This window comes from Leopardus geoffroyi, chromosome D4 (genome assembly GCF_018350155.1).
Source record: "Leopardus geoffroyi isolate Oge1 chromosome D4, O.geoffroyi_Oge1_pat1.0, whole genome shotgun sequence".
NCBI lineage: Eukaryota > Metazoa > Chordata > Mammalia > Carnivora > Felidae > Leopardus > Leopardus geoffroyi.
In genome coordinates, this window is record NC_059342.1 from 90,612,258 (window position 1) to 90,637,252 (window position 24,995).

General features: G+C 52.3%; 1 protein-coding gene across 6 annotated transcripts in view; it reads right to left on the minus strand.

Annotated features, from left to right (window-relative positions):
• Window positions 1–24,995, minus strand: part of AK8 (adenylate kinase 8) — a 132,571-nt gene that overhangs the window by 66,277 nt on the left and 41,299 nt on the right. For all 6 annotated transcript variants that reach the window (XM_045467365.1, XM_045467364.1, XM_045467362.1 and 3 more), the window contains 5 exons: window positions 19,584–19,665; window positions 18,765–18,836; window positions 17,965–18,165; window positions 14,684–14,815; window positions 6,679–6,768 (listed from right to left, as the gene is read on the minus strand). In XM_045467365.1, the coding sequence (XP_045323321.1) occupies window positions 6,679–6,768; window positions 14,684–14,815; window positions 17,965–18,165; window positions 18,765–18,836; window positions 19,584–19,665 (577 nt within the window). The remainder of the gene's footprint in view (window positions 1–6,678; window positions 6,769–14,683; window positions 14,816–17,964; window positions 18,166–18,764; window positions 18,837–19,583; window positions 19,666–24,995) is intronic.

The following is a 24,995-nucleotide window of genomic DNA, read 5'->3' on the forward strand; positions in this document are numbered from 1 at the left end:
GCGGGGTAAGAATGGCACTAGACGAGCCCCACTCTTGGGGGGGGAGAGAGGTTTCGCCGAACAGATGCACGAACGGGTCGAGGGTCCCTCACTGCCTCAGTTTCCCCACTGGACTGGCCATAGAACGAAAAGCTTTTTCACCTTTAGGTGACAAACCTTTTGATGATGTCCTGGCAAAGCATCATTTTAATGACGTGGAGAGCCAATGCACACTCCTGCAATGAAAATCTAGTTTACACAAAAAAAGAAAAAAGAAAACCAAACAGAGAGCCGGACCCTCTCGGGGCACGAACCTGTTGATAGACGGGGCGCCGGCCCCCTTTTCTAGAACCGTCCTCGCTGACGGGCCCTCTGGCCTCGGAATGCAACCTCCGCTTGGAGACCTGCTGTTCTGTTGGGCGATCTTGGCCCTGGCTCCCTCTCGGGCTGAGAAAGTCTCCTACCTAGTTTCCATAAGGAAATCTTTGTAGCGGTCCCAGCGGAAAAGTCAAAAGTTTGACTTGAAAAAAAGGAGCTACTTCAAAAGCATTGTCAGACCGAGGTGAGGGTTCCTTTAAAATGCATAAATTACAGGGGGCGTCCATTAATCAACCTATTGGCAGCCCCCCGCCAGTGGGAGCTCTGGGTGGGGGTGCGGGAGGGACGTGTGGGGACACATCCGGGGGAGGTGAAGCGAATAAGATACACGCTGAATAAGAGAGTAAATTAATGTGTTTATTACTTACTGCCTGGACTGCGTGCATGTGTGTGTGTGTATGTGTGTGTGTGTGTGTGTGTGTGTAGAAAAATGAAAGAAAAATGTAGAGTTTTTTTTTCAATAATAAAAAGGGAGTTGCACTGCGGGGCCCCTAAAGCTTGTGAAAAATTAAACTCGACGGATTCAAACTGTCCTATTTCCACTTCAAAAGAGATGAGGCGCTGAGCGCTTCCCAACTTGTCTTCAAACGCCCAGCACCCTAGAAAGTTTCTTTAAAAAAATAAAGGCTCCTGTTCCCCCAAGCACTGTACCGGTTACTGTGCCCACCGTCTCTTCCTCTTCTAATTATACCCCTGTGAGTCTATTAATCAACTGGTAAATTATTTAGAGAGCCGCGCGCTGTCTCGCGCTGGTACAAACACGCCGCGTGCAAAGCCCTCCTTGCAGCCGGGCAGAGGTCCCTCGGGCCTCCCCTCCGCGCCGAGGCGGGCGTGCAACCCGCCCGGCTACACCGAGCAAAACAAGCAATCCGGGCCCGCTTACCTCCTCAGACGGGAAGGTTTACTTTGTCTTTCAACTCGGCAAGTCCTTGCAAGTTTCTTAACAAAAGGGAAAAGCTGGTCTATTGTCGAATCTTTAGTGTGCATTTAGTGATGAGAATATTAATTCCCCCCTAAAAGGGGGCGGCAGTTCGGCGGGAGCTCTGATCCACGCACCCCCACCCCCGCCCCTCTTCCCCGAGGAGGCGGACCCGCGGAAGGTTCCCGCAAACACTTGCGATCGCGCCGGTTTGGCGCCGGTTTGGCTGGTGCTTGTGAGGAGGTCTCGTCTCCGGAAGGGGTGATGAGCCTCGCATCGCCCCCAGACCTCCCGACTCCGCCAGGGTTCCGTTAGGCCTCCGTTAGGCCGGGACGGACCTTCTCCAGACGGCAACATTTGGGAAACAGGAGGGCGGCGGGCGGGCGGGCGGGGGCGCAGGGATCACTCTCTAATGATCCGTCTTCCGCGGTCCCTTTCCTACGCGTCAGGACTGGCGCTCTTAGGGGAAAGTTATCACACCAATTAAATGGCTGTTTTCTCATCTGGAAGTCAGTGTACGTCTGGCGTGAGCACCAAGGAACCTGGGCCCTCTGGTAATTGAACTGCTTTAGCTGCTGGTGGGGGGAGGTGCCGCGGGGTGGATCGGTGATAGGGGTGACAGGAGTTAGGAGCCCGTTGTAATCGGGCCACCAGGCTGGCTGGCAGGCGTCCTGTAAAAGACTAGAGGCTGCCTCCAATGCCCCCCCCCCCCGGTGGGGAGGCGCCGTCGCGGGCGGTCCCCCCGACCTGACAGTCCCACAACTTTCCCAGGGCAATGCGGTCGGATCAAGGCGAACAGCTCACACACTTAGAGCAAAGACTGAAGCCAACAAGGACAAGATACGCCTTTGGCTGTTTTTAATACCTTCCCAGGGTAGCTGTTCTCTAGAGAAAGCCCAAGCAACGGTCGAGAAAGGAAACAATTACCAGAACCGGGTAGAAGGCGACCCTTCTGAACCAAAGAGACGGTGCTGTAGTGCTAATTAGACCCAGCAATCTAGAGTGAGGTTGTGTCCACCGCCAACGGCCTGTGGACCGTACATTCTGGCTCACATACCCGAGGGAAGAGGTAAAAAGGAACCATGTGCAGACTTCTTTCTGATGGCAAAGAGTGGAGGCCGGCGAGGAAGGCTGGCTTTCGCATGAGGTGCAAACTGGAGAGAACCAGATATTCCGATGGGCAAAGACAGAATTGGGGCCTCCCTTGGAGACGCTCTGGGCCTCCAGTGTTAAGAAACCCCACCTTCCACAAGACCCTTTGGTGGGCACGGAGCCCCAGGGAAGGGGCTGAGCACCTCATCTGGAGGCGGTGACCACCGGGAGTCACCAATGATCTAGGCAGAGTTGAGATCGAGTAGTTCCCACGCCTGACTTCGGGGAGAAAAAGCTCTGGCACGCACCGCCATCGGTCGTACTGGCAACAGAACCCATCGGCACCAACCATCGAATTTTAAACGCTTTGTAAACAGCTGAGAACGGATCTTTCCCCCCAAAACCCGGACTAGTTTTTACTTGTTTCGTACGCACGTAAAAGTGACAGGAGCTTCCCGGCAGCTAAGCCTGCGTGATTTAAGGCCCGACCCCGGCGCCCGGTGCCTGGGATGGAGGTTGCCTGCCTAAAGGAGGCTGCGTGCAGACCCTGGGGGATAAATTTGAGTCGGAATGAGTTTAGGAGGTCAGACCCGTATATCTCAGAGTCCAGGCCACAGAAGCAGCAGCTCCCGAGCCTTCTGTCCGCGGTGCGGTCGCCAAGAGCCTAGGATCAAGAGGTTTCGGACGAGCTCTGATAGGCCCCTGGGGTCCTCTGCCCAGTAAATGTGCAGAGATGGGAAAACAACACTTATTAATTTTGCTGCTGATTCAAAAGAAGGAGGTGTTGGCAGCACCTGTGAGGACAGAAGAGCACATAACCGAGTCTGCAGAGGTCACGCCTGGGACGTCACATCATGAGGCCCCGCGGGGGGGGGGGGGGGGGGACTAAGAGGAAGTGGCTCCACAGAGGGGGTGGGGGAGACGGCGTCTGGATCTACTCAGCCGCACTGGCGATGGCGGTGACGGTGACCACGAGGGTGGCGGAGAGGTGCCACGGTCGCAAAGCTGCCCGTCTCTGGGGCTTGGAGCGCCAAGGTGAGTGGAGAGAGGGCAAGAGCCTGTGACGGCGGGGGTCCCAGGGAGAGACGGGCGGGAGGGGTGGCGGGCAGGCCAGCAGCCAGGAGCACAGGGCAGGGTCCCCAGCGCAGGCAGTGTGGCACCCAGAAGGGCACCGTCTGGTATGCGGGGTGGCGGGGTGAGTTTCTACAGCAGGGCGGCTGCGGGGTAAGATGCTCTGCCGGTGACATCTGCTGGTGACATCTGCCAGCTCTGCCCCAGGGTGATGAGGCCTCCGAGCCCTCGCAGGAGTCTCCGCCCCTTTAGCCGAGCTGGCTGAACCCTCTGGATTGCACACGTGTGGAGGAGTGGCCGGGTGCTCTCCGTGCTCCCAGGAATCGCTGCTGGCGCCCCGGGGAAGAGATGTCTGAAACGCGCCTAGGCTTTGAAGAGGGAAATTCGGATGCCTCGGCAGGCCCCCAAGAGCAACGGAAGAGTGATTATTCTCGTTCTGCTGCAATTCTGCCGACGGGTCACGGTGTAAGGGGACGTGCCTCGCTGCTCTCAGCGTGGGGGGGACACCTCGGAGCCCAGGGCAGCACCCGGGAGAGGAACTCTGCTCCCCTGCTCTCTGCCTCACTCTTCCCCAGAGAGGAGACGCATTCGTTGGACCGGCTCCGTCCTCCCGGCTCCCTTCCTCCAGCTGGCCGGCCCTCGTCCCCACTGTGCCCTCCCCACTCCTGGCTGCACTCAGTCAGGCTCCCCCCGGGGCAGGTCTGAGGCCAGTCGCCCCGTCCCCACCGCCAGGGCTGGGCCATTTATCAGGAGGAGGCATCTCCATGGGCTCGGCCCCAGGCCTGGATGGGGGAAACCGTGTCCGGAAGCCCAAATGTGCCCTCACGGCCCTGCCACATTCTCCACCCGAGGCCCGCAGAGAACTCTGGGTCGGCCCCCCCAGTGGGCTCAGAAGTCAGCCCCTGCAGTGATTTGCAGAGAAGCCAGGCTGCGGTCGGCTGAGCGGAGCTTCCGTGTTCAGCGTGACCTTCCCTTCAAATCCGAGTTCGGTCGGAATCGTTTACACTGTCTTCTTCCCGTTTCAGCCGGTGGCGAGCGGACCCCCGACCTGGCGGCTCCAGCCCTGCTCCCGTGCCCTCCCGGGCGCGTGGCTGTGTCTGCGGCTTCCGCACGGCCCGTAATGACACCCGGTTAGTGGTGATGGGTGTAAACCCTGTCCGTTATCCCTGCGAGATTGGGATTAGTGAAACGCCAGAATTTATTGCTTCCGTTGAGAACACACAGCAGTGGCAGCTGTTGTGTCTTCAATTCCGTAGCGAGTGCAGAAGCACAGAGCTGCACGTCCAGACCAACAGGGTGCAGAGGGGACAACGAAGGGCGGAGCCTTGACCATGGAGGCTGCCGGTCCCCCCGGCTTTACGGGGACAGGTGCCCTCAGTCTCTTTGGTGGTCACCAAAACTCCCCGAGACAAATAATAATTCTGCCTCTTGCCCACCACTGCAAACTGGGGGTTTGTTTTCAGTGGTCGGGGAGCGAGAGGTCTGACGGGGCACCAAGAGCTGGCTGTGAGGACAGAGGAAGGGCCTCTGGGAGCCCGAGCGGCGACGGAACAGACTCTCCCGGGAGCCTCCAGGGGGAATCGTGGCCCCATCACACCCTGGTTCCGGAATTCTGCCCTCTACAACTGCCTGGTAATAAATGCGTGTTGTTTAAAACCACTAAGCTTAGGGGCGCCGGGGTGGCTCAGTCGGTTAAGCGTCTGGCTTTGTCTCAGGTCATGATCTTGCGGTTCGCGAGTCGGAGCCCCGCGCCAGGCTCTGTGCTGACAGCTCAAAATAAAGAAATAAGCTTTAAAAATAGACAAAGTGATGCAAATTTGTTAATTCACTACATTCGCCCACTTGCCCGGCAAATGTTCTCTAGGGTGCTAAGAACCAGCAGCACCCACCCCGGCGGATGGGACACGGCGTTGCTGGAGGGAGACTGTGCCCGAGTGTGCCGGGCCCTCCATGGACCTGCCTGCCGCATGCAGGTCGCTCTCCGACAGCCCGCCTGCCGGGCACGTGTGTGCGCGCCACATCCCGTGCGCCCACAGGAACCCTGCGACCCGGGGACTCCTGTCCCCAGCTCACCACTGAGGCCTCGGGCTCTGACAAGGGCTGCACGGCTCGCGGGGGCGGCTCGGGGGTCCAAACCAGACAGGGAGGTGCCAGCGCTCACACTGGCTTGCAGTCCTGCCTGGAGCTTCCTGCCTTCACTCGATTTACACCCCAGTGACGCAGGAATGAACGGACTCCCTCTCTGCACAGATCACTGTGTCCAAAGGGTCTGACCGCACTTCACCTGACCCTCACCCTGGGGGACGGGGGCATCTTCTAAGGGGGGGGCTTGGGAGAGCCATGCGAGGACGGAGTCGCAGGTGTCCCCCCCCAGCTGGCAGATCAGGAGCAAACGGCCCGTCTCCTGTGCTCCCCTCCACCTACTCTATCCGGAAGAGGGTAGGGGACGGCAGTGAGCACTCCGCTGGGAGGGCATCCTCGCCAACACACGCCCTCCCCCAAGTACGTGTTCACACACACTTGGGGGACAGCACAGAGGAACCACACCTGGTGCAGGGCAAGAAGATGTGGGTGCAGGGAATGCCCTGCCGCGGGGGAGGGGACACCGGGTCCGGAGGAGCTCAGACATGAGGTGGCCACGTGGCCTCACGGATCATCTTGGGCTCAGGAAATCGAGGCAGAATGATCTCAAAGGTGCCCTGGCTGGGGGCTGACCGGCATTGCTCTCAGACGGTACATCGCAGAAGGGCCTGGAAGGACGATGTGGCCCGGCCTCCCCCCTCGAAGCCCCCGAGGACCAGGGGCCGGTGGACCCTTGGATCTGCAAAGCTGTCTGAACCTTCTGGCTTTTGACTTCTGACTAAACCAGAGTATTTGTCCGCAGTATTTCTGTATGGCCAGCAATAAAGGCTGTGGGCAGCTCCGTGGCTCTCAATCTTAAGTGTCAGCAGTTACGAAAAGCATCCGTTCTCGAGAAACAGAAACAGCCCAAACCTCTAACACATGGTGTCCACAACCCACCCGCCAAATCGGGACACGGCTGGAAGCCTGCGGGCCCTGCCGGTGAACGAACACAGAACCTCTGCTGTCAGGAAAGCGCAATTTCCATCTCGCAGCCACCTTTCCGGGGCTGAGCCCCCCCCCCCCAGTGCTCATGAGCCCCACACGGAGTGATTTGCCGCCCCCCCCCCCCGCCCCGAGCCCATAAGGCTGTGGCAGTTGAGACGAGTATGACCTACCTGCCATCTTCTTTTGAAAATAGGGCTGGATGAGCTCGCCGACTTTTGACTTGTCTGCTACTGCCTCTTTCAACAGTTGCCCACAGTGGACTGGAGGAGAGAGGAACAGAAAGACACCCATGAAATTTTAAACAGAAGGAAGAATGAGAAAAAAAGAAGCCCCGGTGCCGCCTGCCAGGGGGGAGAAAAAGGTCACTGAGAAAAAATACAAAAGGGTTTTTCTGAGGGTGGGGGTGTGTGTCCAAGTGAGAGCAAATATCAAAAAGGACCTGGGGAATAAAGAAGAAACCGAGGAGGACGGCTCGGAATGAAAAGGCACGTATCTGGCAGAGAACAGATTGAAAATGGACGGTGCAGGGGCGCCTGGGTGGCTCAGTCGGTTGAGCGTCTGACTTCAGCTCAGGACATGATCTCACAGTTCGTGGGTTCGAGCCCCGCGTCGGGCTCTGTGCTGACGGCTCAGAGCCTGGAGCCTGCTTTGGATTCTGTGTCTCCCTCTCTCTCTGCCCTCCCTCACTCATGCTCTGTGTGTGTCTCTCTCTCAAAAATGAATAAACATTGACAAATTAAAAAAAAAGAAAGAAACCAGAAACACCCCTAAAATGAACTGGGAAAGGTGAGTGTTTAAGGCAACAACCATCACCAAAGATTGATCCCTCAGTGACAATGTGCTTAATTTGCCGCGTGAAGGACAGCAGGGATCACATCCAAAGCAGCTGGCAGTGTCCCTCACTAAGGGAACATGGGTGACGACAAAGGCTGATGGTGTACCTTCCTACGTACCTAGCGGTGTGCTGGGTATGCAAAGAGGTGGACCAAACCGTCCCGGGGTGCAGAGCCCTAGGCAGCCAAGCTGGGATTCAAACCCACGTCTGTGTGACATCAAACCCACGCTTGGCTTCCCGTTCTGGCCAGGAAGGAATGGCAGATGTCGTGTGTACCCTCTGTCACAGAAAGCTATAAAACTGGGACACCTGGTTGGCTCAGTCGGTTAAGTGTCTGACTTTGGCTCAGGTCTCACAGTCCGTGAGTTCGAACCCCGCGTCGGGCTCTGGGCTGACGGCTCAGAGCCTGGAGCCTGCTTTGGATCCTGTGTCTCCCTCTCTCTCTGCTCTCCCCCACTCTCTCTCTCTCTCTCTCTCTCTCTCTCTCTCTCTCTCCTCTCTCAGAAATAAATGAACATTAAAAAAAAAAAAGTTAGGAAAAAAAAAAGAAAGCTATAAAACTAAGCTAAAGATGGGAAACCGTTCTTTTCAGGCATTAGACCGCCGACTTCACAGAGCTGTGAACCCTGAGAGAAGGGAGACACCCAAGGGAGTCCCACCTTCACCCTGGATTTCTACTTACAAGCACTTTCCAGACCTTAGCACAGGAGAAAGGGAGCCAAACACAGCAGTGGGAAGCAAAGGCTGGACCGAGCGCTGGAATTGGGGGAACGGGGTGATGGGGAGAAGGGAGCCGTGCAGAGAAGGGCTTCAGAAATCCTCATGGGGACTCACTGGGGTCTTCGGTCAGTGCAAAGCAGCACCTATGGCAGGTGAGAACCTATCCCTACCCCAGGCCTGGCAGAGAAAAGCCCCTGGGACGTTGTGAGCCAAGGGAGAGGCAGGGAGACGCTGGTGCTCTGACAGCCAGAGCGAGAGACCGTGTGACCGTGCCCAGCACCCAGTCACCCGAGGTTCTGGGTGCAGGGGTGCAGGGGTGCAGGAGCCCACGAGCGTGCACACTTGGGGCTCACCTGAACAAAAACTAAAAGCCTCCACCGGATCAAGCTGATCCTGTAGTGAATTAACTGCCAATTAGCACTCAACTCCTTTTTTTTTAATTTATTTTATTTTATTTTATTATTATTTTTATTTTTCATTCTTTTTAATATGAAATTTATTGTCAAATTGATTTCCATACAACACCCAGTGCTCATCCCAACAGGTGCCCATCACCCACTTTCCCCTCCCTCCCACCCCCCCATTATTATTTTTTTTTAGAGAGAGCTGGGGAGAGGAGCAGAGGGAGAATCCCAAGCAGACTCCTCACTTAGCACTGATGTGGGGCTCGATCCCATGACCCAGGGATCACGACCTGAGCCAAACTCCAGAGTTGGACGCTCAACCGACTGAGCCCCGCCAGGCGTTCCTAGCACTCAACTTTTAACTTACTGTTCTTTTTAAAAATTTTTAATGTTTATTTATTTTTGAGAGCGAGAGAAAGTGAGCATGAGCGGGGGAGGGGCAAAGAGAGAGGGAGACAGAGAATCCAAAGCAGGCTCCAGGCTCTGAGCGGTCAGCACAGAGCCTGACGCGGGGCTCGAAACCACAAACCGCGAGATCATGACCCGCGCCGAAGTCGGATGCTTAACCGGCTGAGCCACCCAGGCGCCCCTTAACTTACTGCTCTTAAAGCAGAACCACACAATCCAGACTCTCAGCATGTGAGAACCACAACGTCTAGCATCTAATGAAAAACTACTTGAGATGCAAAGATCCATCAATCAGGAAAGTGTGACCCCTACAAAGAGAGAAAACAGGCTATAGAATCAGATCAAGAGGTGACCTGGGTGTCAGAATAAGCACACGAGAACTGAAACCAACTCTCGTTGATATATTTACAATTGTAAAGGGAAAGACAGTTGAAATGGGTGAGCAGCTGGGGAATCTCAGCAGAGAAATGGAACCTATATAAAAGAACCAGATGCAAATTCTAGAAACTGGAAAATACAATATCTTACATGGAAAACATCGTTGGATAGGTTGCAATCCATGAAGCGGAAGACAGGAAGACAGGTCATACAGTATCCAAACCAAAGCAAAGAGGAAGTAAAGGGAGGCCCGGAAAAAAGACTAGAACCTCAGAGACCTGGAGGGCGGTACCAGTCAGTGTCACGTACATGCAATCTGAGTTCCAGAAAGGAGGGAGAGGGGAAGGAGGGAGCGGTGACACAGAGAGGCAGAAAAATACATTTGAGAAAATAATGGCAAGAGAGTCTCAAAATCTGATGAAAAATATTTCAAAATTTGATGAAAAACATCAATCCACAGATCGGAGAATCTCTGAGACCCAACCAGAATAAACCCAAGGTAAACCACACCTTGACACATCATAGTTGAGTTTCTGAAAAGTAAAGACAAAGAGAAACTAGTGAGCGCAGCTGGGTGGGGAGACGCTCTATACATGGGGGAACAATGATAAAAATAACCTGAGTTCTCATCCGAGGCAACGCCGGCCGTAAGACAACGGAATGCCGTGTTTAAAGCGCGAAGAGGAAAGCCTGTCAGCATAGATTTCTATGTGCAGCAGGAACATCCTTCAAGAATGAAGGTGCAATACAGACATTTTCAGACAGATGAAAGCGGAATTTGTCGCCAGCAGACGTGCACTACAAGAAATGTTAAAGGAAGTTCTTTAGGCGGAAAGAGAGTGATAGCGGGTGGAAATTTAGACCTAAACAAAAAAGGGTTGCTATGTGTAGGTATATCACAGGACCTTTCCCCTTCATGCTTTCATGGAAAGGAAGGAAGGAAGGAAGGAAGGAAGGGAGAGAGAGAGAGAGAGAGAGAGAGAGAGAGAGAAAGAAAGAGAAAGAAAGAAAGAAAGAAAGAGAAAGAAAGAAAAAGAAAGAAAGAAAGAAAGAGAAAGAAAGAAAAAGAAAGAGAAAGAAAGAAAGAAAGAGAAAGAAAGAAAGAAAAAAGAAAGAAAGAAAGAAAGAGAAAGAAAGAAAGAAAGAAAGAAAGAAAGAAAGAAAGAAAGAAAGAAAACCAAGTGACCAAAGCAAAAATAATTACAATATACTGTAGAGTTTATAACATGGGGAAGTAAAATGTACAACAAAAACATAGCACATAGGACGGGAGCAAGGTAAATGGAAATACAGCACCGTAGGCTCTTGTATTACACACAAAGAGGTAGAGCATTAATTCAAGGCAGACTGTGACAAGTGAATGATGCTATGTGACCCCTAGAGCAGCCATGAGCAAAAGAAAGCAAAGACATATAGCTAAAAAGGCAACAGAGGAAATGAAACGGATTGCTAAAAAGCACTGGGTTAATCCAACAGTTGGCAGGAAAGCAGAAACAAAGAAGAGGTAACGGAAGACAAAACACCCAGGACGGGAGGCTTGACACCATACTGAAAACTACTTAAAATGGACACGTACTGAACATCTCGATTGAAGGATGAAAATGTCATTTACAAAAAAAAAAAAAAAAAGCAGGATACAATTATATGCTGTGTACAAGTCACATATTTTGAATGGAAGACACAGATGATTTAAAAGAGAAAAGACAGGAGGCGCCTGGGTGGCTCAGTCGGTGAAGCGTCCGACTTCGGCTCAGGTCATGATCTCGCGGTTTGTGGTTTCGAGCCCCGCATCGGGCTCAGTGCTGACAGCACAGATCCCACTTCAGATCCTCTGTCTCCCCTCCCTGACTCACATGGCTCTCTCTAAAAAATACACAAACATTTAAAAAAAAGTGATAGATTTTGGGGCGCCTGGGTGGCGCAGTCGGTTGAGCGTCCGACTTCAGCCAGGTCACGATCTCACAGTCCGTGAGTTCGAGCCCCGCGTCGGGCTCTGGGCTGATGGCTCAGAGCCTGGAGCCTGTTTCCGATTCTGTGTCTCCCTCTCTCTCTGCCTCTCCCCCGTTCATGCTCTGTCTCTCTCTGTACCAAAAATAAAAATAAAAACGTTGAAAAAAAAAAAAATTAAAAAAAAAAAAAAAAGTGATAGATTTTAAAAATTATCTTTAAAAAAGAAGAAGAAGAAGAAGGAGGAGGAGGAGGAGGAGGGGGAGGGGGAGGGGGAGGGGGAGAAGACAACGACGATGACGACACAGCAGTCCTCAGCGTACATGCTCCCAGGAACGGAGCTTCAAATAACATGCAGCAGAAACTAGCAGAGCAGGAGACTCACCCACAGGCAGAGCTGGGGATTTGAACAGATCCCTTTTGGTAACTAAACAATAGCAGCGAGAAACCCTGAAGGACACGGAAGAACAGAACAACCCTATCAGACATCTTCTCCTAATTGACATTTGTGGAGCCCTGCCTCCTACAATGCCAGAACACATATTCTCTTCTAGTGCACATGGAATTCACCCCGCTGAGCCACAAAAAAGTGTCAGTACATCTCAAAGGACTGAAATCGTACAAGGTAGGTTCTCTGAGCACAGAGGAATTAGAAGTCGAGACTCCCCTGCCCCACAAACCTGGAAAAACCCCAAATATTTGGAAATTAAGCAATACACTTCTACATCATACACAAGTCAAAAAAGAAACCACAAGGCAGATAAAAAAATGTTTTGAACCGAATGATAAAACGCAACACATTAAAATTCTGTGAGATGCAGCTAAAGAAGCACTTAGAGGAAAACGCGTAGTGTTCAGTGCTTGTATTAGGAAAGAATGGTTTAAAGCCCCTGCCTCACTTCACGATGTCCCATGAATATGGGATGTCCCCTGTAATAATCTTCTCTCTCCTAACGGGTCCCGGGACCAAGGCTGGGGACACGTTCAGACCTGGAACCAGGTGGGACAGCCTTGCTTGCTCCCCTCTCCCAGCCTGGTCGTGCACCCGGATCCATACATTCCTCTCTGGTTCTTTCTACATCTTCCCTGTCTGCGTGCCAATAAAGGGCACCGCATAGAGCGGGGACTCAACGAGGGCGATTATGACATTGTAATAAAATTCTTCACGGTTGTCTCTGGTTAGAAAATTAACGCTCGCTACAAAAAGAAAAAACCAGAATTGTAGGACATGCCACTCCACAGAGACAGCCAGTTTGGCGCATGCATGTTCCTTCTGATGTTTTCTGAGCATACACTAACACACATTGTAAACGGAAGGGAGATCATCCCCTGAACACTGTTGAGCGGACTGGCTCTCCGCCCCCTCTCTCATTTAACAATATATCACGAACATCAAGTCACTTTACAGGTTCCTTTTCAATAGCTGCCCCTTCACGTTGATTCATCATTAAATAATTAATGCTCCAGTGTATGGGTTTCCCACAGCTTACTTAGTTATCCCCCTTATTAACAGAGTTCGGGGTCACCTCTCTTCCATCATGCACCCTCACATCTCTTGTTCGACATCTGAGTGCTTTGGTAGAATAAAACCCACGGAGCGAAATCGCTGGGCCAGAGCATGCGCACGGTTCACATGTGACCCCACGGTGCCTGCTGTCTTTCAAAAAGTGCCTTTTTATACTCTCAACCAATTGTGAACACGAGTGTTCCAATCAACCCTGTTGGAGCGAACGTTGGTTTGTTTGCTTGTTCAGAGCTGTTTGCCCACAACCGAAGAGTCGGGAAATGGGGACATGAGAGCCGAGCCAGGGGGTGGCCACAGGGGAGCCCGCCGTTCCCTGAGCTCTGGATGTAGACGGGCCTCGCGGGGTCTTGTACTTATCAAGAACGCCTTCGAGAAATGCGAACTTTCTGAGTCAGCTGGATTAGCAGAAAAGGCCCCCACGTGGCTCTTTAGCTACAAAACAGAAACCGTGATAAGCTTGCTCCGATCTTCCGTTTGGGAAAAAATCTAGGCCTATGATTTCATTTTTCGTGATTGGTACGTGGAAAGCAATGTGAATTTAAATACGTTTTTCTTGAATGACTCTGTGTAAACAAAACGGCACAGTGACGACGATTTCCGTGAGGCCTGGCGCTCTACCACTGTTGAGGCTTTCGGAGCCTCCCTCGGCCGCTCACGCTGTTCTCACCGCCAGTGTTCCAGCCCTTCGTACGACAGTCCCCTCGATAAACACGTGGGTGCAGCGGCCGACAGACTGGTGCTCACTCTCAGCAAAGACACCACAACCGTAGCTGCAAATTGAGCCTTGTAATAAGTCAAGAGGTAAAACCAAAAGAACAAGTTACCTGAATAATTTGTTTTGTTTTGTTGTTGTTGTTTTCAAATCGGCGCAAGCCAAAGCATTTTTCACCCTGAGGCATCCAGAGTGCCTTTCCGTACTCATCAAATCAGAGCACTACCGTTTGGTATTTTCACGAGGCTACTAGTACGACTATTTTTCATTACTAAACAGAACAATCGCTCCGCTCCCTATCTTCACGTCCCGGGTAGGATTTTCGTCGCTGATTCCCGGCTGGTCTCAGTGGCTTTGGAACTTTACGTTAGAGGCCACCTCCTTGAAAGGCGTTTTCGTTCGAAACTTGATCCTTCTGGGCTGGTACATATACATCCGTGCTTGTTTGTATACATAGATATTTGCGGGGCGTATCTGCAGGATTTGGAGACGTATATATGCGTATTTTTACATTTGGGGCGCGGGCCTCGTTTTTCCTCCACAGCTAGAGGTCACTCGGGCTTGCGGAGCATTTATGAGAAGCGGCGGTGGCAGTGAGGGCGGCCCTTTCGCTCCTGGCAGCCGCATTGTTGTCTGTTCTGCTTCTCCCTCCTTTCCGGCCTTTATCCCCCTGAAGGGAGGCTGGCATCCGAGACCGCCGGGGGCCACCTCGGGACAGACCCGGAGAACCGATTTCAGTATTTCCCTCTCCTCCTGGTAAAATATTTATTGAAACTGTGCGAGCTTTCGAGAAGCCTTCCTCTGGTTCAGAAATTGTTTGCCCGTAAACCCGCTGGCCTGGGCTGGGGAGCCAAACGGGACCGGAGAAAATAAATCCGCAGCAGAGCTCCAGATTATGCGAGAGCTGTGGCTTCCAGGGAGACTGCAGGGGCCGGAGGAAGCGCCCCTGGTGCAGAGCACAGAGAAACCACTGCTCCCAAGGAGTGAAATATGATGACTAGAAAATGCATGGGCTCTTTGGGCGGCGGACGTGGTTTTATTGGTTAATGTTTTTATGGCCATATTCTCTGTGAGGAACCATCCCTGCGAAGACGGGCCTGAAAACTGTTGACGGCAGAGAGCGAGAAAGAGAAGCAACACTGACCTCCTTCTCACCACCCCCACAAGGTGGGAAGGCTTGGGAGGGCAGTGGGGGAAGGGGGGGCGGGGGCAGGTTCTGGAAACAGGGCGCAGCCGGGGCACTCACCGTTGACGAGGCCGTATTTCTGGGCCAGGAGGGCAGCCTGCAGACGTTTCCCACTGCCCACGGGCCCGCAAATCAGCACCCGCGGGGTGAACGGGGCATTAGATCGATGGCTGGTTTGGGCATAGGTCAGAGCTGGAAAGAGAGGATATGGGCATAGTAAACTCAGGTCCTAAAGGAAGGGAAACCAGCTTAAGGCACCTGCGCTCACGCTCTTAAGAACAGTGACGATTTCTCCCGTTTACAGCCGCGTGGAAACCCCCTGGGCGGCTGCCAGCCGCCAGCCGCCACGGGGCGAAGCTATGGGGAAGGAAATCTGCTTCAGGCCTGGGCACTAAGGCAGAGGGGGGCAGGGGATCCGGAGAAGCCACCTCCGAAGCACTGTCCACCCTGCGGTTCCTCTAACACCTGTGCTTCCCTCCTGGTCGACAGGGGGCTGGTCCCAGCACACAGGATGCACAAGGTTGGGTTGGGATGTTTCCACACTGACCCTGGGCCGAGCCTCTAGCCTGAAGCTTGGAACCGGGCGTCTCCCAGTGTCAGATCTAGACTTTGATAAATGCATCAGGCCTGGAGGGGGCCTCGTGCCCGGGGACTTCTAAAGGACATGGGTAGAGAATAACTTGCGGCTGCGCTCCAGTGACACCAACTTTGTTGGGAGTCTCCAAAGAGACAGTGACCAAATAGGTCCCAGGAGTGGGCAGATGTGGGTGCACGGCTGGCCCGTGGCACGCCCTGGCATTTGAATGAACAAAGAGGGGGAGGCACGGGGGCCAGCGTCTCCAACACTCAGGCGACTCAACAGCAAACCAGGTCACCCCTGACCTGAGCACGGGGGAGGGGCTGTGCAAGCAGCCGAGGAGGCCATTACAGGGCAGCTTGGCACCTGCTGATGCCGAGGGCCGGTGCCAGCTCCCCAGCCACCCATATCAGAACAGGTCTCCCTCTCTAGCCTTGCCTCCTGCCAGGGACCCAGACCGTCCTGCGCAGGGTCGGCCACGGACGGCCCTCTGGCGGCTGTCCTGCCTTTGGACGGATTTAGCTCTAGCAAGGGGCTGAGCCAACACGCGGCCTTTAGGGACCCAGCCACCCCCGAAACCAGGGTGTGTCAACTGCGTGCTCGTGGCATTTTGGGCACATCCCTGGTCCAGGGGTTTGGGCACACCTACCAGGTGCCAGTGGCCCACTTCCAAGTTGTGACAACCACCAATGTCCCCAGGATAGAAGTGGGGGGCCCATGAGAAGCCCTGGGATGTTCATTGTATGAATTTTGAGCTCTCAAATCTTTGTAGGATTTTTTTAACTGGAAGGATCGTTCTAGAGACCACAACTCCCCCCTTCTTTGGAGATCGAGGCACAGGTAAGTTAACCGACTGTCGTAAAGGTGGTGATTCTAACTGTCTTCATGACAACGTCATACCTACCAGCGTGTGTTAAACACTAAGCTAAATAAACACTCTGCGGACTTCGTCTTATTCGATGGGTGCAGCATTCCCACGAGAGATGTGTTACGTTCTTGCCCCGTTTTACCAGGAGCTGGCAGGGCTGGGGCGATGCTCCCACGCCTGCGGCTGGGGTGACATTTTCAGCCCCTGAGAATAAGCTGGAGGCCATTCAAGCAAGGCCCCTCCAGCCTCAGAACTTCCTAGATCCACGGCCATCTGAAATGCACAGACACTACGGGCAGAGAAGCCTGCTTACAAATGATGCTTAATTTACAGTAAATAACTAAGTTAATTAGAAGTAATGATCCCCCAGACAGTCTCAACATCTAATTATTCTTTTTAAAAATATGTGGTTGCTGGATGCACTGCAGAGAGATTAAAAAAAACAACACAGAATTCCGCACTCCAATTTTCAATGTATCTGTCTGCATTATTAATTAATAATAATTAATATTCAGACAGTCACATTTTTATTTACAATTCCAGGCATGAATTCTTTATGAACGATCATCTGAACTTTTAAATTTAATTAAGTGATTTGGAAGTAATTAATGTGTAAATTCAGAACCGTGCCATAAGATAAATGTAGCGGCTGTTTATCTTCACAGTGCTGTGTAGATTACTAAAGACCCTTCTGAGATGCAAAATCACTGGAAAACCGTAAGGTGTCCACAGCCCGGCTTGTAAAGTGGAGACATTTTCTAGACATCCCCCCGTTGGTTGATTGACCTCCTCAGGGAGCGAGGCCGCTGTCCCTGGGCTGTGAGTCCAGCAAAGGCCACGGGCAGATGGGGGCCAGGGGGGAACTGCCAGGCCAGGGAGCTCAGAAGCCCTTCCCCCGCAAAACAAAACTTTTCTTAAAGAGATTTGAGGGAATGCGCCCCAAAAGGCCATTGTCGGCTATCAAGTGTCTCAGATCTCCGTGCTGGCATTTTTATTGTGTCATTTCCTCAGCATTGCCTAGGAGGGGATAATCGGATGCGGACACACTTCTGAATGATAATTCAGCTGCTCTGGGATCGAACTAGTCCAACTTTCCCTGGCCTTCTTGGACAGGATGCCAAGGCCCGACAGCAATGAGGTCTGATGTTTACGGAGTGCCTCTCCGCACCCGTGCTGGGCTCGCGGCTATGGAGATGTGATTTGCGGACTCCCATGTAATCCTCACCCAAGCCTGGGAGGAAGACAAGATTTCTGTTCCCACTTCAGGGATGACAAAACTGAGGCCAAGAGGGGTACAAGGGTTGCCGGAGACTGCCCAGCTGACGTGTGGTGGGGACGACGTGTGAACACAGGGCCCCCGGCCCCGACGTCTCCGGGCTCAACCTTCACCCTCCTCCACACGGCTGTGCGCACACATGCACCTGCTTCAGGTGCTTTCTGTGGACCTTTGTCACTGCTCCAATGACAGTGCAGTGTGGGGGGTGGGGCCACTTCCCCTGCTCTGCATGGACTCACAACCCCTGAGTTGTGTTGCCCGGTTTGTGTGTGTGTGTGTGTGTGTGTGTGTGTGTGTGTGTGTGTGTGCGCGCGGTGGCCGTGGGTTCTGTGCGCATGTCTGTTTTAATTTTTACAAACTTTCTCTTCCTTCCCCCTCACCCCCAGGGCCAAACTTCTTGCCCCCGTTGTCCCTCCCGCCCCACCCCCTCATTATCAAATCTGCTGGCCATGCCGATCGTAGAACGTTATTAGCCCAGGGAACCTAGGCCGTCCAGGACTTGACTCCCAGGGTCTCCGGCACATCCTGGTCCCTGGCATCACTGCCACATTAAGGGACCCTAGGACGGGAGGGTCACGGACGGCCAAGGTGCCCGGGAAACCCACCGCCTGTGTGTTTACCCTGGTAGAAGACGTCCATGCACGGCTGGTCGGCGTTGATGACTTTCAGGATCTTGGGGTAAGCCGGAAGGATCCTGATGATGTTCCTGTGGTATTCCAGCAGCTTCCGTGCCGTCTCCAGCTCTGAGATGCCCTCTGGCACCACCAGCCGGTTCTGGATTTCCGCTTCGGGGGGCCAGTCAAAGGTGGTGTGATAAATCTCTGCAAGGGGACAGGCGCGTGGTTAGAGTCACCCGCGGGGGGCCGCCGAGGCCACCAGGGTATCTGGCCGGGGGGCTTGCCGTCCAGGGGGCCGAAGCCTGGGAGCCCGCCCGGAGCCGTGCGGATGCGCTTTGCCTCCGGAGCTGCTCTGACGTCTCTGTTAACGATAACAAAACGCCGAGGGTTCTCAGCACGGCGGGAAGGGAGGCCACGACTTCGGAGCACGTGCTCCAAGCCGGGCACTCTGACGGACCCCACCCGCACACGCTCGTCTTCACAGCCATCCGATCACAAGGCACGGGTCACCCCGTGTCCAGGTGAGAAAACCGAGTCTCGAAAGGGGCGGGGCCAGAGTCCACAAACCCAGGTCTGTCTGCTGCCCCGACTCCTCCGGGCCGGGGCTTACCATCTCCCACGGGTCTAGCCCAGCCCGCCACACTGGAGCACGTGCCCGCCTGTGCGGCCCCCGTGTGGCCCTCTGCGGGCACCCCGAGCGGAGAAGGGCTCAGTAAATGGGGGGTGGGGCTGTCGGTCACTCCAACCGATCACTGAACACCTCTGAAACCCCATGGAGCGGGCAGGGGGTGGAGACGTCCTACCTCCCGTCTGAGGGTCGATTCTCTTCCCCAAGTTTCTCTCAATCAGGACGGTGTCTGGAGAGCTCAGCACAACTGGACAGAGAAGGGAGAGAGCACAACCAGGCAGGTTGGGCGGCGGGTCCCAGACACTGGAATCTCGGGGGCTGATAACCTGTCTTGCGTCTCTCTTGCTATGTAACGACCACCCCCGACGTTCCCTTAGAGAGGTCTGCTCAGCACCCAACCGCGAAGGCACAGTCTCAGGCCAGCGGACAGCCCACACTTGAACGTCTCCTCTAACAGTTTTCACGGTAACAACGCGATGAGCAACGTCTTGGTGGGAATGCTCTTGCCACATTTTGGATTATTTCCTAAAGAGAGCTTCTCAGAGGTGGGATTCCCGGAACAAGGAACCACCAGGGTCAAAACAAAACTCCATTTATCTTACTTAAAATTTTTTTTTAATGTTTTTGAGAGAGAGAGAGAGGGAGACAGAACATGAGTGAGGGAGGGGCAGAGAGAGGGAGACACAGAACTCGAAGCAGGCTCTAGGCTCTGAGCTGTCCGTACAGAGCCCAACGTGGGGCCTGAACCCATGAACCGTGAGATCATGACCTGAGCCAAAGTTGGACGCTTAACTGACTGAGACACCCAGGCAGCCCTAAAACTCCATTTTTCTGAGAGCGATCCCCAAAGGCCTTTAGCTTTATAAAATTCAACTGTGCTGTCCTTTTTCCTGCTGGGTCCTGGCTGGCGCAGGGCTGGGGGGGGCACTGGGAGTGGGCAATACAGAGCAGGGCATTCCCTTCTGGGGTCTGGGGACAGCCACAGGCTACTCACTGACGTGTCTGGGGGTGATCCCGAGGGTCTGGATCATCAGGGCCTGCTCCCGAGTTTCAGGAATGCCATCCAGAATCCAGCCCTAGGCAGAAAATTGAGAGGTACTCATCTATCTTTACTATTTAGATTTTTTTTTTTTTTTGGAATTATAAAAGGAATATGATAGTGTTATTTTAAAAAACTGGAACTTTTAAGACAAAAGAAAGTAAATGTTTCTGATAGCCACATCATCCACCTTAACAAGTACTCTTGTATTGTTATATTCCCTTCTTTTTTTTTAATGTTTACTTATTTTCAGAGAGAGAGAGAGAGAGAGAGAGAGAGAGAGAGAGAGAGTGGGAGGGGCGGACAGAGGATCCCAAGCAGGCCCTGCGCTGACAACGGTGAGCCCGACACGGGGCTGGAACTCATGAACCCTGAGATCATGACCTGAGCCAAAGGTGACTACACACTCAACTGAGCCACCCAGGTGTCCCTATTATATTCCCTTCTGAATCCTACATTTGTGACCATAATCACAACATACATATTTTGTGTCCTAATTTTTTCCATCACACCTCACAGCCACCAGAGCACTTTCTCAAATCGGCACGCCTGCCCATTGCCACCATTTTCAGTGTCTACCACATTCTGCCCAATGAACATGTCACGGTCGCTTAAACACGCCCACGACAGAACATTTCAACTGCTAGTGATTCTTGCCATCATAAATAACGCTGTGATGAATGGTGCTGTGCCTATGGCTCTTTCCACATTGTGGATTCTTTCTTTTTTTTTTTTTTTATTAAAAAAATTTTTTTTAATGTTTATTTTTGAGAGAGCAAGAGACAGAGCATGAGCGGGGAGGGACAGAGAGAGAGAGAGACAGAGAGAGAGAGACAGAATCCGCAGCAGGCTCCAAGCTCTGAGCTGTCAGCACAGAGTCCGACACGGGGCTCGAACTCACCAACCACGAGATCGTGACCTGAGCTGAAGTCGGACACTCAACAGACTGAACCCCCCAGGAGCCCCTCTTTCTTAAAGAGAGGTTCTCGGATGAGAGATCCTGGGAGAAGGAATCGCTTGAGTCCAAACAAAACCCCACTTTTCTTAAGAACAAGCCCCAAATCTTGGAGCAGTAAGCGAACTGAGTTCAAGTTACTGTTCTGTAGCTAACTTGTTCCAGGGCTGAAATCCCTCAGGCTCCAACCCCTTCTGGGTACATACAGTGAGGGATCTGGTCTAGAACATTTATCTTTTTTTTTTTTTTAAACTTTTTTTTTTTTTTTCAACGTTTATTTATTTTTGGGACAGAGAGAGACAGAGCATGAACGGGGGAGGGGCAGAGAGAGAGGGAGACACAGAATCGGAAACAGGCTCCAGGCTCTGAGCCATCAGCCCAGAGCCCGACACGGGGCTCGAACTCACGGACCGCGAGATCGTGACCTGGCTGAAGTCGGACGCTTAACCGACTGCGCCACCCAGGCGCCCCTAGAACATTTATCTTTATGAACCATGTAAGTCCAGTTGTGAAAGAAACACACGACTGCTGGATGTGATGTGGAGGATGCCAAGTCACTGGTAACACCACCGGCCCAGAATAGCCACTGTTGACACTTTGTTGTAGCTCCTTCCAGCCTTCAGTGGCTGGCATCTTTTTCCTGGCAGGAAAAGGAATCACACTGTGCATACTATCTCGTGGCCTGTACTTTTCATACAGCAAAAACATTTCTGGAACATTTTCCCACGTGACACAATGCTCCCCTTCCGGAAGTTTCCACAGCTGCCGGGCATGAGGTGAACTGACCTGACAAACGTTAACCAATCCCATATTGTTGTTGATTTCGTTTCAGTCCTGTTTTTCACCATTATTTTTAAAAACGCTGTAAGTGTATCCTGAGGCACACAGAATATTCTGGAAATAGATTTCTAACAGTCAACACCCTCTTTTGTGACTTGACACATTCCGCCATGTTGCTCTACAGAACTGCCCTGACCAGCGTAGGAATCAATAGCAGGTCACTTGTTGCCTGTATCTTTGTCAATGTCGGGCATTATCTTGGGGGGAAAATCTGTCCAGCCAAGTAGAGTACTCCATTGCTGCTTTAATTTACGTCTCCTTGATCGTTAGTGAGGCTCCATATTTTTTCCACATGTTTATCGGTAATTGAATTTTTTTTTCTTTTGCAAAATGTCAATTCATACGATCTAGCGAGTTTCCTCTTGGGGTTTCGTCCTTTTATTTATTCACAAGAGCTCTTTACATAAGAAGAATGCACCTATTTTGGCACACACTACCACAGACCCTTTGAGGCAAACAATGTTGCCGATATTTTTTGCAGATTGTCTTTGACTTTCTAAATTTTGTGTGGGGGGGCTGTTTTTTACCACATAAATTTTTGGCCAAGTCAACTAGTGCCTCTATGCCTTCATTAATTTCTTAAATTATGCAGGAAAGCACTCAGCCCCCGGAACCCTGGTTTCTAGAACTAATGAAGCAAAAGTGCAAAAAAAAAAAAAAAATTTAACAGCCTTTTCTTGATCTGGTGTTGTATGGATGTGCAAAAAGGCCTTTCTCACGGCAGAGGCCCGTAAATATTCACTTGCATTTAAATTATGTTCTCTCAGGCTACCTGGGTGGCTCAGTCCGTTAAGCGTCTGGCTTTGGTTCAAGTCACCGTCTCACGGTCTGTGAGTTCAAGCCCCACATTGGTCTCTGTGCTGACAGCTCAGAGCCTGGAGCCTGCTTCGGATTCTGTGTCTCCCCCTCTCTCTGCTCCTCCCCTGCTCACACACACACTCTCTCTCTCTCTCTCTCAAAAATGAATAAATATTAAAAACATTTTTTAAATAAAAAAATAATAAATTGTGTCCTTTTACGATTTTACTCCTTACATTTAAACATTCAGTAGAGGCGCATTTTATTTTGAAAATGCCATGATGCTGTGGACTGATCTCCTTGTGGCTCACCAACTGGGCCAATCTCATCTGTGAAACAGCCTGTCATTTCCCCTCTGAATACCATTTTTGTCACTGTCTGAATGCTGATGTGATGCTGGCTCTGGCATCTTCCTGCCCGTAGACTCTTGAATCATCCTTATACCATTTAAAACAAAATTTTTAGGGGCGCCTGGGTGGCTCAGTCGGTTGAGCTTCCGACTTGGGCTCAGGTCATGATCTCACGGTTCGTGAGTTCGAGCCCCACGTCGGGCTCTGTGCTGACGGCTGGAGCCTGGAGCCTGCTTCGGAGTCTGTGTCCCCCTTTCTCCCCACCCCACCCCTGCTTGTGCTCTGTCTCTCTCTGTCTTTCAAAAATGAATAAACATAAAAAAATTTTTTTAACACATTTAAAAAAAATGTTTTTAATGTTTATTATTGAGAAAGAGAGACACAGAGCATGAGCAGGGGAGGGGCAGAGAGAGGAGGAGACACAGAATCCAAAGCAGGCTCCAGGCTCCGAGCCATCAGCACAGAGCCCGACGCGGGGCTCGAACCCACAGACCGTGAGATCATGACCTGAGCTGAAGTCGGAGGCTTAACCACTGAGCCACCCAGGCGCCCCTTTTTAACAAATTTTTTAAAGTAATCTCTACGCCCGACGTGGGGCTCGAACTGAGGACCCTGCGATCAGGAGTCACATGCTCCACTGACCGAGCCAGCTGGGCACCCCTGGAATGACATTAAATGTGTAAATAAATTCATGAAGAGTTGACAGTCTCACAGTATCAATACCTTATCTTCCCTTTTGTCTAAACTGTTGTTTTATGTCCCTCAGCAATGTTCACGTTCAACAACTTCTGAAGTCCTTTCAAGTCCTGGGAGTCTAGAGTTACACACACACCCACACACACTTTTTAATGGCTTCGATCTGATGTCCCGATACAAAGTGAGCTTTGGAAGAATTGAAACAAAGCAGGAAACCCTTGGAGCCTCCACTCAGCAGCGAGGGGGTCAGGTGGCCACCCCGGAAAGCCACAGTCTCTGACACTGGCTCTCAGGAGGGGACCCCCGCCAGAGACCCTCCCCCTCCCCCGTGTCATCAGGAGAACTTGGTTGCTTGAAGGTCAGAGGGTGGACTTTGGGGGGTGAACTCAGACTCAAGGTCCTTTACAACCCATGACACCTGATTTCCACCACACCGCGTGTTCCTAAAAACGGAGCTAACCAGAAAAGGGCCTGCATTTCTTCAATATTAAAATATTTAGGTTCCAAAGGCCTCCGCTGACAGTTAAAAAAAAAAAAAAAAAAAAAAAAAAAGCGAAACAAATTTACAGAGTAAAGAGTGCTGAAAAAAATCAGGCATGCCTTCATTAATTTCTTAAATTATGCAGGAAAGCGCTCAGCCTCCGGAACCCGGGTTTCTAGAACTAATGAAGCAAAAGTGCAGAAAAAATTTTAACAGCCTTTTGCTCCCTCAAGTCCTTGTTAGAGCCGGCCTAGAGCCGGGCTGCGGCCCTTAAGAAGAACAAACACCTCAGATGTGCACCTGCCATGGGAGTCGGGAGTCGCGACGTCTGCGAGCTCCCGGCTCGCGGCTCTCGAAGCCAAACCAAAATTTTCTGAACTTGAGCTACGTTCAGACCCCCTCAGTTTTTCTTTATTTGGGGGGGGGGGGGTAGGGGCTGGGGGCCCACCGATCGCCTCTTCTGGTACGGGGCCGGGCAGGGGGGTGCTGGGGACCGTTTCGAGTTCCTTTTTGAAGCTGGGAGAAGGTTGGAGCTCCGGCTCTGCTCAGCACCGAGAAAGACCTCGGCGTTTAATATTGCATTACCGAGCAATCATTATCATCTCGCCCATAAATTGCAGCTGATATCAGTATGTGGTCCAGAGCTTTTAGAACTATTCAGGGGAACAGCTCTCACCGACTTCTCGCTGGAAGAGAGCGGGCCTACCAATTACACAGGAAAAGTGTAGCAAAATGAGGAACATCTCCCTAATTAGCCTGGCCTCACTTGTGCGTCATTCTGGGGCGGATGTGACATTTTTAAAAGAGGGTGGGGGGGGGGCTCTGAAGGGAACCCCAGGCCACCGGCTCCCCGGGGTTGCTCTCCAAGACTCAGGGGGATGGTGTGATCACCCAGGTCCTAAGGTCCTCAAGGGACCCCTTAGGGCAGCACGCACGCGCTCTGTGGCAAAGGCAGCCATGGTGATTCCTCATCCCCCCGGAACCCCAGTCAGTCCTCCCCGGGAAGGGAGGGTGGTGACCGAGGCCTCCATATGACAGGGTGTAGGTCCCTGGGCGTCCTCAAGATGGAAACCCCGGGCGGGGCACTGAGCTCTTGCATTTATACAGATGTGGGCAACTACCCAGTTGCAAAATGGACCACGCTTTCGGGGGGTAGGTGGGGGGGGGGAGGGACACTGCCATTTTGGCCGAGAGCAACTAAATGGCCACCGACTCTGGCAAAGCAAGAAGTCATAAATCAGTAAATA